Below are 12,217 nucleotides of genomic sequence, written 5' to 3'. Positions count from 1 at the left end.
CTTACAATAGCCTAACGCCTGCAGGCTGAATTTTTGTATTCTATTCATTTGTTGATTTTCAATGAAACCCTTTATACCCATTTCTTTTAGTGTATTTTATTTGGGAAAACTTTAAAGGAGGGTAAAAGGAAAAACACAAACCAATATTTCAGTTTCCTTAATTGTTTGTTAATATAGAGGCATTTGTTCATTAGCGAAGAGGCATTTGTTCATTATTATTATTAAGAAGGCATTTTATTTTATATTATGTGGATGGGAACTGTTTTTCAGTCTTCTGACTGAACAACTAAAGTCTGGGGAACTCAGTACCGCCACATAATTGGCAACCACAAAGGGACACGTAACACAAAGCATAATCTTTCAATAAAGAGATTTAGTTTTGTGTCCCATCTTCTGATATCTATTTAGCAAGTGTATTTGAGTGTATATTTCTGAAATGTGTATTTGGAGTGTAGCTTGACTATTAGTCCAAATAATTACTAGTGACTATCCAACATGTCTTGGGAAGATCCAGACATTACAATGACCGCATTGGAACCGTCGCTTGCGGAATTGGAATCCGAGCTTTCTTTAAATGTTAGCTTGGATATGCCTGTAGTTGGGCAGGAGGTGCACTTACTGGATGATGATGATGATGATGATGAAGAAGAAGAAGAGGGATGGGTAGATGCTCCAGTAGAACCACAATTGTCTGTGGACACTCATCCTCTTTTGGCTTTAGAGGGCTTATTACTTCCGCCTTCATCCCCAGTTCCTGTAGCTCCTCCCACCCAGGAACACTCAGATTCGGATTTAGTCATTTTTGCTAATGCTGTAGAGTCGATGAAACTTGTGTTTAAAAATACAGTGGATTGGCAGCGTGAGTGGCTGTCAAACATTTCAAAGGGCATACCCATCGATAAAGCTCTAAAAATGTGTACTACTCTCATAACAAATGTGGTGGAGAAAGCAAGTAACCATTTGCTCGCAGAAGTAAGGGATTTTGGTTCAAAGTGCATAAATGCCATTCAGTGGAATGCACAACAAACACAGTCTGAGTTCCAAGAGTCCCTGATTACTGACCGTCAAAACTTGATGACCTCCATTACATCCGCGGTCACTGAAAACAAGGATGTACAACTTCTGGTGACCGAGGTGCATACATTGCAACAGCAGATGGGTTCAGTGCAGGCTACCCTTGAGTCTCTTGTGCGTCAACAGTGTGCACTCAATTCTCAGGTCAATTCAATACATAAGCGAGAGGAATTGGTCCTTAAAGAAGCAGTCACACCTGTTGCAGTTTCGTCTCAAGCACACACATATCCTGTTTCTCCAGTTGTTAAAAATGTGGTTTTGTTGCCTACCTCCGCACCTGTGGGAGTTCCTTCAGATTGCTCAGGAGCTGCTGCTCCTAAGGGTGAAATTCTCCAGGATGATGGTTGTAGAGCGACTGATGGCAAACTTCCAATTAAGATGTTTTTCCCTTGCTATGGCGGGCCTCAGGATGAGAAAGATCCTTTGGTGTATTTGCAAAGATGAGAAGTGTATTGCATGGTTCTGCACGTGATTGGTGGGAGACTGTTAGGGAGAAAATCCATTCATGGGAGGAATTTCAGAGAGCTTTCCTATCATCTTTTCTTCCCGAGGACTATGTTGATGTTCTGGAAGAACAGATTCGAACCAGGGTGCAAGGAAGAAATGAGTCACTACGAGACTTTGTTTTCTCCTTTCAAGCACTTATCAAACGTTGGCACTCTTCGGCCACAGATGATGAGATTTTAAAAAAATATTGAAGGCTATGAATCCCTTTCTGGCATGTCAGCTCCGTGGTCGGGTTACCTCCATAGATGAGATGATCCGCATTGGGAGTCAAATAGAAGTAGATTATGAAAACCAGAAAAGGTACAGGAGAACTCTGAACAAATCTCACAAAGCTAATGGTACAACTGAAAAGAAGGTTATAAAGAGACCTGAAATGGTTTTGTGTTGGCGTTGCCATGGTGAGCATGCACCAGGGTTCTGCCCTCAGTTTCATGTCTTCCCAGGTAGCTCAAAATACAGTGGACAGCAAAAGTCAGAGTCAAAACAGACTTCAGAGTCCAGTAAAAAAGGTTCCATGGCTACTGTTGCTAGTCAGCCTGCAGCCAAGAACTGCCAGAAGCAAAAGTCTACTAGTGTGGTGGGATCTCCATCTCACCCGGCCACTAGTCTAAAACAGTTGGTTGTGCCCATCACGGTACGTCAGCATCATGGGAAAGCGCTTGTGGACACAGGTGCTACTTACACTTTATTACATGTGAGTCTGTGGAATAAGATCAAAGGCCCCAATGAGTCCCTTGTATCATGGCAGGGTGGACCAATGTATCTTGCGAATGGCCAGCAAGCAAATCCTATTGGATGTAAAGTGCTGGAGTTCAGCATGCATGGTAACAGTTGGTTCGTACCTACTGCAGTACTGGATGCAGATGTGTTGGTGTATCCATTAGTTCTTGGTTTAGATTTTATGAGCATGAGTGGGCTCCAGGTCAACGTCCGGGACAAGGTATACTCTTTTGCTGGTGATGACACCACCAGGGTTTTCCCTTTCCAGCCTGTCCTGTGCCCTAGCGATGGTTGGGGTGTTCTGAGTGTGAGCAGTGTTGCTTTGTATACTACCTTACCACCTACATTACCGCTCTTGCCTGCTGTTAGTGATGACTGGTGTAACCTAGCTTGTATTCCTAAAGGTGATGACTTACCCAGTCTGCTCCATACTGCTGTTGCAGACAGTGGTTTAACAGGGAGGGAGGCTGAGAAATTGTTATGTGGTTTAATCTATAAGAATGCATCATATTTTTTAAACTGATCTAATGTTTTACACGTAAAATCTTGACCTGAAAAAATAATAAAGAAATCTAGCTGCAGTCTTCTCTGTAATATGAGTACTACGAGCCTGTCCTCTCTACAGTATGAGTACTACCAGTCCGTCCTCTCTGCAGTATGAGTACTACGAGTCCGTCCTCTCTGCAGTATGAGTACTACCAGTCCGTCCTCTCTGCAGTATGAGTACTACGAGTCCGTCCTCTCTGCAGTATGAGTACTACGAGTCTGTCCTCTACAGTATGAGTACTACCAGTCCGTCCTCTCTGCAGTATGAGTACTACGAGTCCATCCTCTCTGCAGTATGAGTACTACGAGTCCGTCTTCTCTGCAGTATGAGTACTACCAGTCCGTCCTCTCTGCAGTATGAGTACTACGAGTCCGTCTTCTCTGCAGTATGAGTACCACGAGTCCGTCCTCTCTGCATTATGAGTACCACGAGTCCGTCCTCTCTGCAGTATGAGTACCACGAGTCCGCCCTCTCTGCAGTATGAGTACCACGAGTCCGTCCTCTCTGCAGTTTGAGTACTACTGGTCCGTCCTCTGCAGTATGAGTACTACTGGTCCGTCCTCTGCAGTATGAGTACCACGGGTCCGTCCTCTCTGCAGTATGAGTACTACTGGTCCGTCCTCTCTGCAGTATGATGCCCATGAGTCCGTCTTCTCTGCAGTATGAGTACTACGAGTCCGTCCTTTCTGCAGTATGAGTACCACGGGTCCGTCCTTTCTGCAGTATGAGTACTACGAGTTTGTCCTCTCTGCAGTATGAGTACCACGAGTTTGTCCTCTCTGCAGTATGAGTACCACGAGTCCGTCCTCTCTGCATTATGAGTACTACGAGTTTGTCCTCTCTGCAGTATGAGTACCACGAGTTTGTCCTCTCTGCAGCATGAGTATCACAAGTCCGTCCTCTCTGCAGCATGAGTACTACGAGTCCGTCCTCTCTGCAGTATGAGTACCACGAGTCCGTCCTCTCTGCAGCATGAGTACTACGAGTCTGTCCTCTCTGCAGTATGATTACCACGAGTCCGTCCTCTCTGCATTATGAGTACCACGAGTCCGTCCTCTCTGCAGTATGAGTACCACGAGTCCGCCCTCTCTGCAGTATGAGTACTACTGGTCCATCCTCTGCAGTATGAGTACCACGGGTCCGTCCTCTCTGCAGTATGAGTACTACTGGTCCGTCCTCTCTGCAGTATGATGCCCATGAGTCCGTCTTCTCTGCAGTATGAGTACTACGAGTCCGTCTTTTCTGCAGTATGAGTACCACGGGTCCGTCCTTTCTGCAGTATGAGTACTACGAGTTTGTCCTCTCTGCAGTATGAGTACCACGAGTTTGTCCTCTCTGCAGTATGAGTACCACGAGTCCGTCCTCTCTGCATTATGAGTACTACGAGTTTGTCCTCTCTGCAGTATGAGTACCACGAGTTTGTCCTCTCTGCAGCATGAGTATCACAAGTCCGTCCTCTCTGCAGCATGAGTACTACGAGTCCGTCCTCTCTGCAGTATGAGTACCACGAGTCCATCCTCTCTGCAGTATGAGTACTACGAGTCCGTCCTCTCTGCAGTATGAGTACCACGAGTCTGTCCTCTCTGCAGTATGAGTACTACGAGTCCGTCCTTTCTGCAGTATGAGTACTACGAGTCCGTCCTCTCTGCAGTATGATTACTACGAGTCCGTCCTCTCTGCATTATGAGTACTACGAGTCCGTCCTCTCTGCAGTGTGAGTACTACGAGTCTGTCCTCTCTGCATTATGAGTACTACGAGTCCGTCCTCTCTGCATTATGAGTACTACGAGTCCGTCCTCTCTGCATTATGAGTACTACGAGTCTGTCCTCTCTGCATTATGAGTACTACGAGTCCGTCCTCTCTGCATTATGAGTACTACGAGTCCGTCCTCTCCTCACAGCTACAAACATTCAAGCATTCATAAATACGCTGAGCCACTTTCCAACCAGTCATGTTAAAGAGAGTTCAGTCTCTCAGGTTAAAAGACAAGGAGGCTGTTATTCTCAGGATGAGCTTCAGTATGTACATGATGCCGGAAAAATATTCTATCCCCCTTAATGAGTTTAAACTGTTGTGCAACTTAATTACAATCCAAACACTGCTACAAAAGTGGGTCGTATTAAGTTCACAATGACAATTAGCAGCATCTGTCAGCTATGAATCACAAACTGTAACACTAACATCCACTGTTCCTGTAAACTATATCAGATCACAATCAGGATTAGAAATACTTTATTGATCCCCGGGGGGGAAATTAGGTTAGGTTACAGTTGCTCCATTTTAAACAAGCATATCCTATAGTTTAAATACACTGTTTTTTTGTTTTTTTTAAAGGTGCTCTATACGATATTCAGAGCATTAATATAGCAGCAACAAAATATTTGCTATGTAAAGATATAGAGGATTAATGTCTACCTGAGCAGAGAATGAAGTCACTCTCTCTGTGTGTGTGTGTTGTAATCTGAGCTTCTCTGTGCTTTGTTTACGTAGCCGGGGCCGGCCATGCGGTGCCTTTTAGTGCATGTTTGTGCATGTGAGCGTGCCCCACTGGGTAGCTCAAGGCCGCCTCTTTGCACTGCGCTTATACGGCGGTTACAGCTGATAACGCCGTCCCGACCGACGTTGCGTCGTTTAGGAAACGTAGCTCCCACCCTCCGGTTAACACTGTTAGCAGTGTTGCCGCTGTTAGCACCGTTATCGCTGTTAGCACCGTTAGCTGTCGGCTGTCGGCTCAGCCGTCGCCATGTTGAGAGCCGTGCGGAGGCAATAGAAATGGTCTGAGTTTCATATTGAGCACCTTTAACATGTAAATATCATCACCGTCAAATATGTTTGTTTACCTTGTTCAGCTTTGTTGTCCTTGTTTTTAGCTGTATGTCTTTTTCTGTGTAAGTACATTGAGAGCAAAAAAAAGTCTAATTTCTGGGATATGTTCACATAATTGGCCAATAAAACTGATTTTGATTCTGATTCTTTGTGGGTTTTTCTTGTTGCTGTTTAAACATTTTTATTGAGAGTGGAGTCAGTATGCACAAATCATTAGCGAATATACAAATGTACGAATTATTGGTGAATATACAACTGCAATATAAAGATAAATAGTGAATATACAAAACTAATGCAGACACCATTCTCTTAACACAGGAGAGGAAAAGAGGGGAAGGAAAGAACAATAGATAAAAGAAGCCCACCCCAACCAACATAGACACCTAAAATAAAACCAAAGGATCCTACATTATGTTGATAACAAAAACCTGCAAATAGCATTAGACTCTGTTTGTTATCTTCTCCAAATATTGGATGAGAGGTCGGCAGATGGCATCAAATAAGGTCACAGTTCTTTAAACAGAGTTCCAATCAGTCCAAACGGCAGGTGTAACCAACTGCAAAAACTATATTTTATAATATGTAAAAGAGAAGAAGTCTGGAAAGTCATGATAAAATATCTCAAACTGCTGACAAAGAGGATATGTAGATGCAGCGAGCTGGCATGCTCGCACATCTTAGCAGTGATTTATTCCCTTCATTTGGTTTCCGTTTTTCATTCGTCATTTGTTTTGTCTTCCCCATATGCATGTACCCATTTGATACCCAGAAGCAAAAATATAAAATATAAAAAAATTACTTAAATTGCATACTCAAGCTGGATGTCCTAACAGCTACTGCATAATAATAATAATAATAATAATAATAATAATAAAAAGTCAGGAGATATCACTTCAGAGTAACATTACATTACATTTATTGCATTTATTTCGCTGACTTCAGGGTGAAATATCTCCTTGTATAATTATCTTATTTATATTTATATATAATTTAATTAATATATTTAAATTTTATTTATTTTTTCATTTTAAGTATTTTTTTCTAGATATGTAATTAATGTAAAAAAACAAACAAATGATGAGGGACATCTTGATGATATTAAAGTGACTTTTCCATCCAGTGGCCCAGTTCAAACGTCTCCTCGTCTGTGATTGGTTGAGATGTAACGAGGGCCATCGACTGAGCATCACCTGGATCCACCTCGTCAGTGTAACTCAAGACAAGCATGCCAAACGCTCAGAGTGCTTCCTGTGTGTGTGTGTGTGTGTGTGTGTGTGTGTGTGTGTGTGTGTGTGTGTGTGTGTGTGTGTGTGTGTGTGTGTGTGTGTGTGTGTGTGTGTGTGTGTGTGTGTGTGTGTGTGTGTGTGTGTGTGTGTGTGTGTGTGTGTGTGTGTGTGTGTGTGTGTGTGTGTGTGTGTGTGTGTGTGTGTGTGTGTGTGTGTGTGTGTGTGTGTGGTGCTGACTGACCTGGCTCTGCCGGCTGCTATCCTCTGACTGCAGTTACCATGAGGGTGGCGGTATTGGGGGAGCTGGTAGTATCTGTCCTGGCCTGGGGCCTCGTCGGCGGGCAGGGCCTTAGGGCTGGCTGCGTAGATAGTGCATCCCATGAACACCTCCTGGAAGTCACCCTCGGCGTCCTACAGCGAGCGGAGAAGAGCCGTCCTCGAGGTATCCTTCCTCTGAGCGGCCTGTCCTGTCCTGATGCCAGCCAGCTGCTCTGTGCAAAAGCCATTGGCTCAGCACATTGCTATCTTAACCCCTCCTTCGCTCTGAGTCTCTCCTCCAGCCAACCTCCCTCCCTCCCTCCCTCTCCTTCCCTCTCTGGCCCTCCTCCTCCTCCTCCTCCTCCTCCCATCGAGGATAATCAGATTTCACATTTACACTCAACAAAATCATCCCCAGCGTAATCGGTCCCTGTCACTGATGTTGCATTATGCTAATGCACAGAGCGTGCTCTCAGTTCACCAGCATTAGGGCCAGTTAAAAATACCCTGACTGACTGATGGGAGTGGATGCCACAGCAGACGCAGATAAAGTTTCTACAGTGTGTACGATAACTGATGACTGTTTGACAGCTGGTCGAACACAGCTAATGCAAGTAATGATAATGTTCCATCTACTGCGGCAAATCTTCAGTCTAAAAACAGAGTCATAAATTAGTGAAAATGCTCTCCGCAGTTCTCCAGACCTGAAAGTGATCTTGAAATTGCTTAATTTGTCTCATCAACAGTCTGAAACTCAAAGATATTCAATTTAAAATGATGTATCGACCTGAAAAAAGCAGCAATGTCTCATATTTGATAAGCTAATGCCAGCAAATATTCAGCATTTTTGCACGATTATTGACTAAAAGATCCCTCCAGACATATAAATATACTGAATAATAATCTGTCTGACACAAAAAATCAATAAACTACTTACACATTCTTAAAGGTCACATATTATACTCCATTTAAACTAGTTATTATAGGTCTCAGACACCTCCAAACCATGTCTTTGAAGTTTTTTTTTCAAAAAAACAATCAGATCATGCATTCCAGCATGTCTCTATAACCTCTGTTTCAGCCCATTTCCAAAAGTGCTGATTTCTGTGTCTGTAGCTTTAAAGGTCACATATTATGCTCATTTCCAGGTTCATAGATGTATTTTAATGTTGCACTAGAACATGTTTACATGCTGCAATGTTCAAAAAAACCTTTATTCTTCTCATACTGCAGCCTGAGTCTGCCTGCCTCAGAGCCTAATTCAGCCTCTGTCTGAAAACCCCTGATTCACAGCCTGTCTCCTCCCACTCTGCTCTGATTGGTCAGCGTTTTCTGTCAATCAAACGTCCTCAACAACACAGCGTCACACTCCCCGCCCCCCTCACGGTCTGAGAGCAGGGAGAGAGAAGCAGAAGAGTAAAATAAACTACTTTAAAGTTCATAAACCAGAAACTTCACCCAGCGCACGTTACCGGAGGAATCTGATCAGAAATCGGCGACACATGATGAACATCTGCGGTCCAGATTCCAGGTTTTCCTGACGGTTTCTCTCAGGTAAATAATGCTATTTATATCTCTGTTAGTTAGCTCAGTGTTTACATTATGCATCAACTCTGTAAACCGTAAACATACACTCTGTTTTACGTCTGTCTTTACAGATCCATCTGTGAGAAATGACCGACAGAATCATCCCAGAGGAGAGCAGACAGCTGAGAGCAGATAGCTGAGAGCAGACAGCTGAGAGCAGATAGCTGAGAGCAGATAGCTGTGAGCAGATGGGAGATACAGAGCTAACCCGTTAGCATGTAGCTACATGCTAACGGGTTAGCTCTGTTTACATGGAGATACAGAGCTAACCCGTTAGCATGTAGCTACATGCTAACGGGTTAGCTACATGCTACCGCTATGAGACGGTGTGTAAACACAGCGACCATCAGGGTGGAAAATAGAAGATGTGAAACAGTAGTCAGTTCATTATTTCTGCTAAAAGATAAATGTATGGAAGATCAGAGTAATGGTATATTATTTACAGTAGTAGCTGTCTCTGTGTTACCATGACTACAGACCACCGGAGCTTAGCTTACCATAGTTTACCAGAGCTGAAAGACTTTCTCCTGTACCATGTTAACATAACTAACTAACAGGTGAGATGATTACAAATGCTGTGAATAATTAATATTGTCATCTGTCAACTCAAATAAAGTTTGACTGTGAAACAGAAATGTGTTGTGTTGCTTACAAGTCACTATTTACTACCTGTAATCTGCTACATGCATGACATCAAATATATATAATATATAAATATCATCTGTTTAAACAGTGTAATTACATAAAGCCTTTGTGAATGAACATGTTATATTTAGATGATGGGAGTACATGAAGCCTGTTCTGCTGGTTCTTGCAGACTAACAGTAGGAGCTACTTTGCTCAAGTTCGGTTGAGGAGGAGAGACAGTGACGCACTGTGGGGCGGGGTCAGCTACTGAAGGTTCTGCTCTGGTTCGACCAGGAAACCCTTACATGGCTTGCATTCTCAAACGACGTCAGAAGAGAAGGAAAAGCTGCGCAGCGTTTTTCGACACCCATTTCCGGACAAACGGAGGAGGAGAAAAAGAGAGAGGATGGTCTTTTATGATACTATGGTGGCCTGTAGACACACTGGGGACAGATATTGATGTTTAAAAGACATGGAAAAGTGCATTTTGCATAATAGGTGACCTTTAATATTACATCTACTCCTTCTCCCTGATATGAACTGGCACAAAATCCTGCTGAGACAGTACATACGTGTTCAGCGATGGGTAGTACACTGGGGTAGTAATACCAGTGTGGAAATACTCTGTTACAGTCCTGCATTTCAATTTTTACCGGAGTAAAAGTACAGAAGTATTATCAAAATATACTTAAAATACCAAAAGTAAAAGTAGTCATTATGCAGAATAATATATATTATCCCACTGGATTATAATTACTGATGCATTCATGTGTTCATCACTTTAATGTTGCAGCTGCTAAATGTGGAGCTATATATATAATCCCAGGGGAATATATACAATAATATTATAACTTATTTATTAACCTGAGTCTTGAAAGTATCTGATGTTATCAAATAAGTGAAGTTAAAAGTACAATATTTACCTCTGAAATGTAGTGGAGTAGAAGTACAAAGCAGCAGAAAATGTAAATACTCAACTAAAGTCCAAATACCTCAAAATTGTACTTCAGTAGAGTACTTGAGTAAATGTACTTAGTTACTTTCCACCACTGTTAAACTCCCTGTGGAGTCTTTGACCTCTAGTAGTGCTACGATGTGCTATTCCTCTGATCAACAGGTGGCGATACCACGCCAAGATATGCTGCAATGCACCACCAAAGGACAGGAAGAAGACTGCAAGCTGGATGTAAACAATGCTGGATTTAAAATACTTTTAAAAAACAACTTTGCAAATATCTTATGAGGAATTAAACGTACTCCAGCTCAAAGATACACACAATGAGTTTTGATGAGAAACACTGAATGTAAACATGTTTGTTTACAGGACACGGAGCACCTTTAAGGTGAGCACAGAGAAATGTTCCTCCTTCAGCAGATGAATGTGAAAACAGACTCTGCACAGTGAAGTTAACAATAATAAAACACAGTTTTGAGAAAAGGAGACTTTAAGAAATTAGTTGATTATCAAAGGTGTCAATTCTACTTTCTTCTGATTCAGGACTACACACTGCCTCAAACTGAAACATTAAAAACAGCTTACATTTCACACAGATGCACAAGTTTTTCCTTAACAGCAACAACAGCATATACTGTATATTGTATTAAACGGCATGTATATTGTGTTAAATCAAACCTGGTCAGCTACAGGAAGTTAGTCAGCAGTTTCCAGCTGAGACTGTGTGGCCTCTTTAGAGACACTGCTCTCCTGTGGCCAAACGCCACACTGCAGCTTCCATATTCTAAAGTGCATTTCCAGCATCATCATGTTCGACTACTCCAGGAAAGGAATATTAATAAAAAAAGGCAATGTTGGACACTTATTTCTGGTGACTTTAAACTAAAAACTTTAAAGGTCCCATAACGTAAAAAGATAGATCTATAAAGCAGGTTTAAGGCAGCGGTGGGGAGAATTGGAGCAAATATGATTAAAAAAGGTATTTTTATAAAACGGTCACTTTATCCTGACAGTAGTGCATGAGACATCTGAAAAAAATCAAGTGCCTCTGTGTTCTCCGTTGTCCTCCGGTGCTCCTAACTGCATCTGCAATATTTCACAGACCGGAAGAAAACAACCAATCAGAGCCGAGCTGGAGCCTTACATCTCTGAGCAGCTGTCAATCACTCACAAACTCCGATCAAACAGTCAAACTAGGCAGCGCTGATCAAATATGAATCAATATTCTGTTACTGTAATGCCTATTTCTCGCCTCAAATGTTTTCAGAAACATTTTGTAGCGTACTGTTTAGCTGTAAAATGAGAACGTTTGTGACCCGGCAGCCATGTTGAGATAAATTGAGGAATTACCAAGCACCGCCCACCAGCTGGAGAAAACTTTCTCATTTTAGAGCTAAACAGTACACTACAAGATGTTTCTGAAAACATGTGAGGCCAGAAATAGGCATTACAGTAACAGAGTATTGATTCATATTTGATCAGCGCTGCCTAGTTTGACTGTTTGATTGGAGTTCGCTAGGGATTGACAGCTGTTTCCGTTGAACGAACAGCCAATAGGAACGCTCTCTCTCTGAAATGACCTGTGATTGGTCAAAGTCTCCTGTCACGGGCTAGATTGTTTTAAAGCCTGAAAACAGAGCCATCAGGAGGTGCAGAAGTCTAGTTATCTCTCAGAACACTTGAATTACAAAATGCTGAAAGGTTATTATGGAATTTTTGCCCAATGATGCCAAAAACATTCTGCTTACTGAAGGTGAGAACAAATCGGAAGATAAAACCTGCACAAACATACTGAAGTGCTCAGCGGTAGCTGAAATTAGAATCATTTAACAGTATTATATCATCTTAATCCCACAGAGCAGAAGCCATTGAGCAGTTCCCAGGACAGA

The 12,217-nt window shown here is 42.4% G+C and overlaps 1 protein-coding gene across 5 annotated transcripts in view; it reads right to left on the bottom strand.

The window, feature by feature from the left end:
- gramd2aa (GRAM domain containing 2Aa) overlaps nucleotides 1–7,414 on the bottom strand; it is a 47,362-nt gene extending 39,948 nt beyond the window's left edge. For 2 of the 5 annotated variants that reach the window (XM_074621437.1, XM_074621393.1), the window contains exon 1: nucleotides 7,143–7,412. In XM_074621437.1, the coding sequence (XP_074477538.1) occupies nucleotides 7,143–7,282 (140 nt within the window). In that variant the 5' untranslated portion in view covers nucleotides 7,283–7,412. Of the gene's footprint in view, nucleotides 1–7,142 lie in introns of all 5 variants that reach the window. The other 3 variants (XM_074621378.1, XM_074621386.1, XM_074621447.1) reach the window with 3 other exon arrangements.
- Between the last annotated feature and the right edge of the window lie 4,803 nt (nucleotides 7,415–12,217).

This window comes from Sebastes fasciatus, chromosome 2, assembly GCF_043250625.1.
Source record: "Sebastes fasciatus isolate fSebFas1 chromosome 2, fSebFas1.pri, whole genome shotgun sequence".
Lineage (NCBI taxonomy): Eukaryota > Metazoa > Chordata > Actinopteri > Perciformes > Sebastidae > Sebastes > Sebastes fasciatus.
The sequence above is the reverse complement of the archived record's forward strand: the minus strand, read 5'-3'. Positions and strand labels throughout refer to the sequence as shown.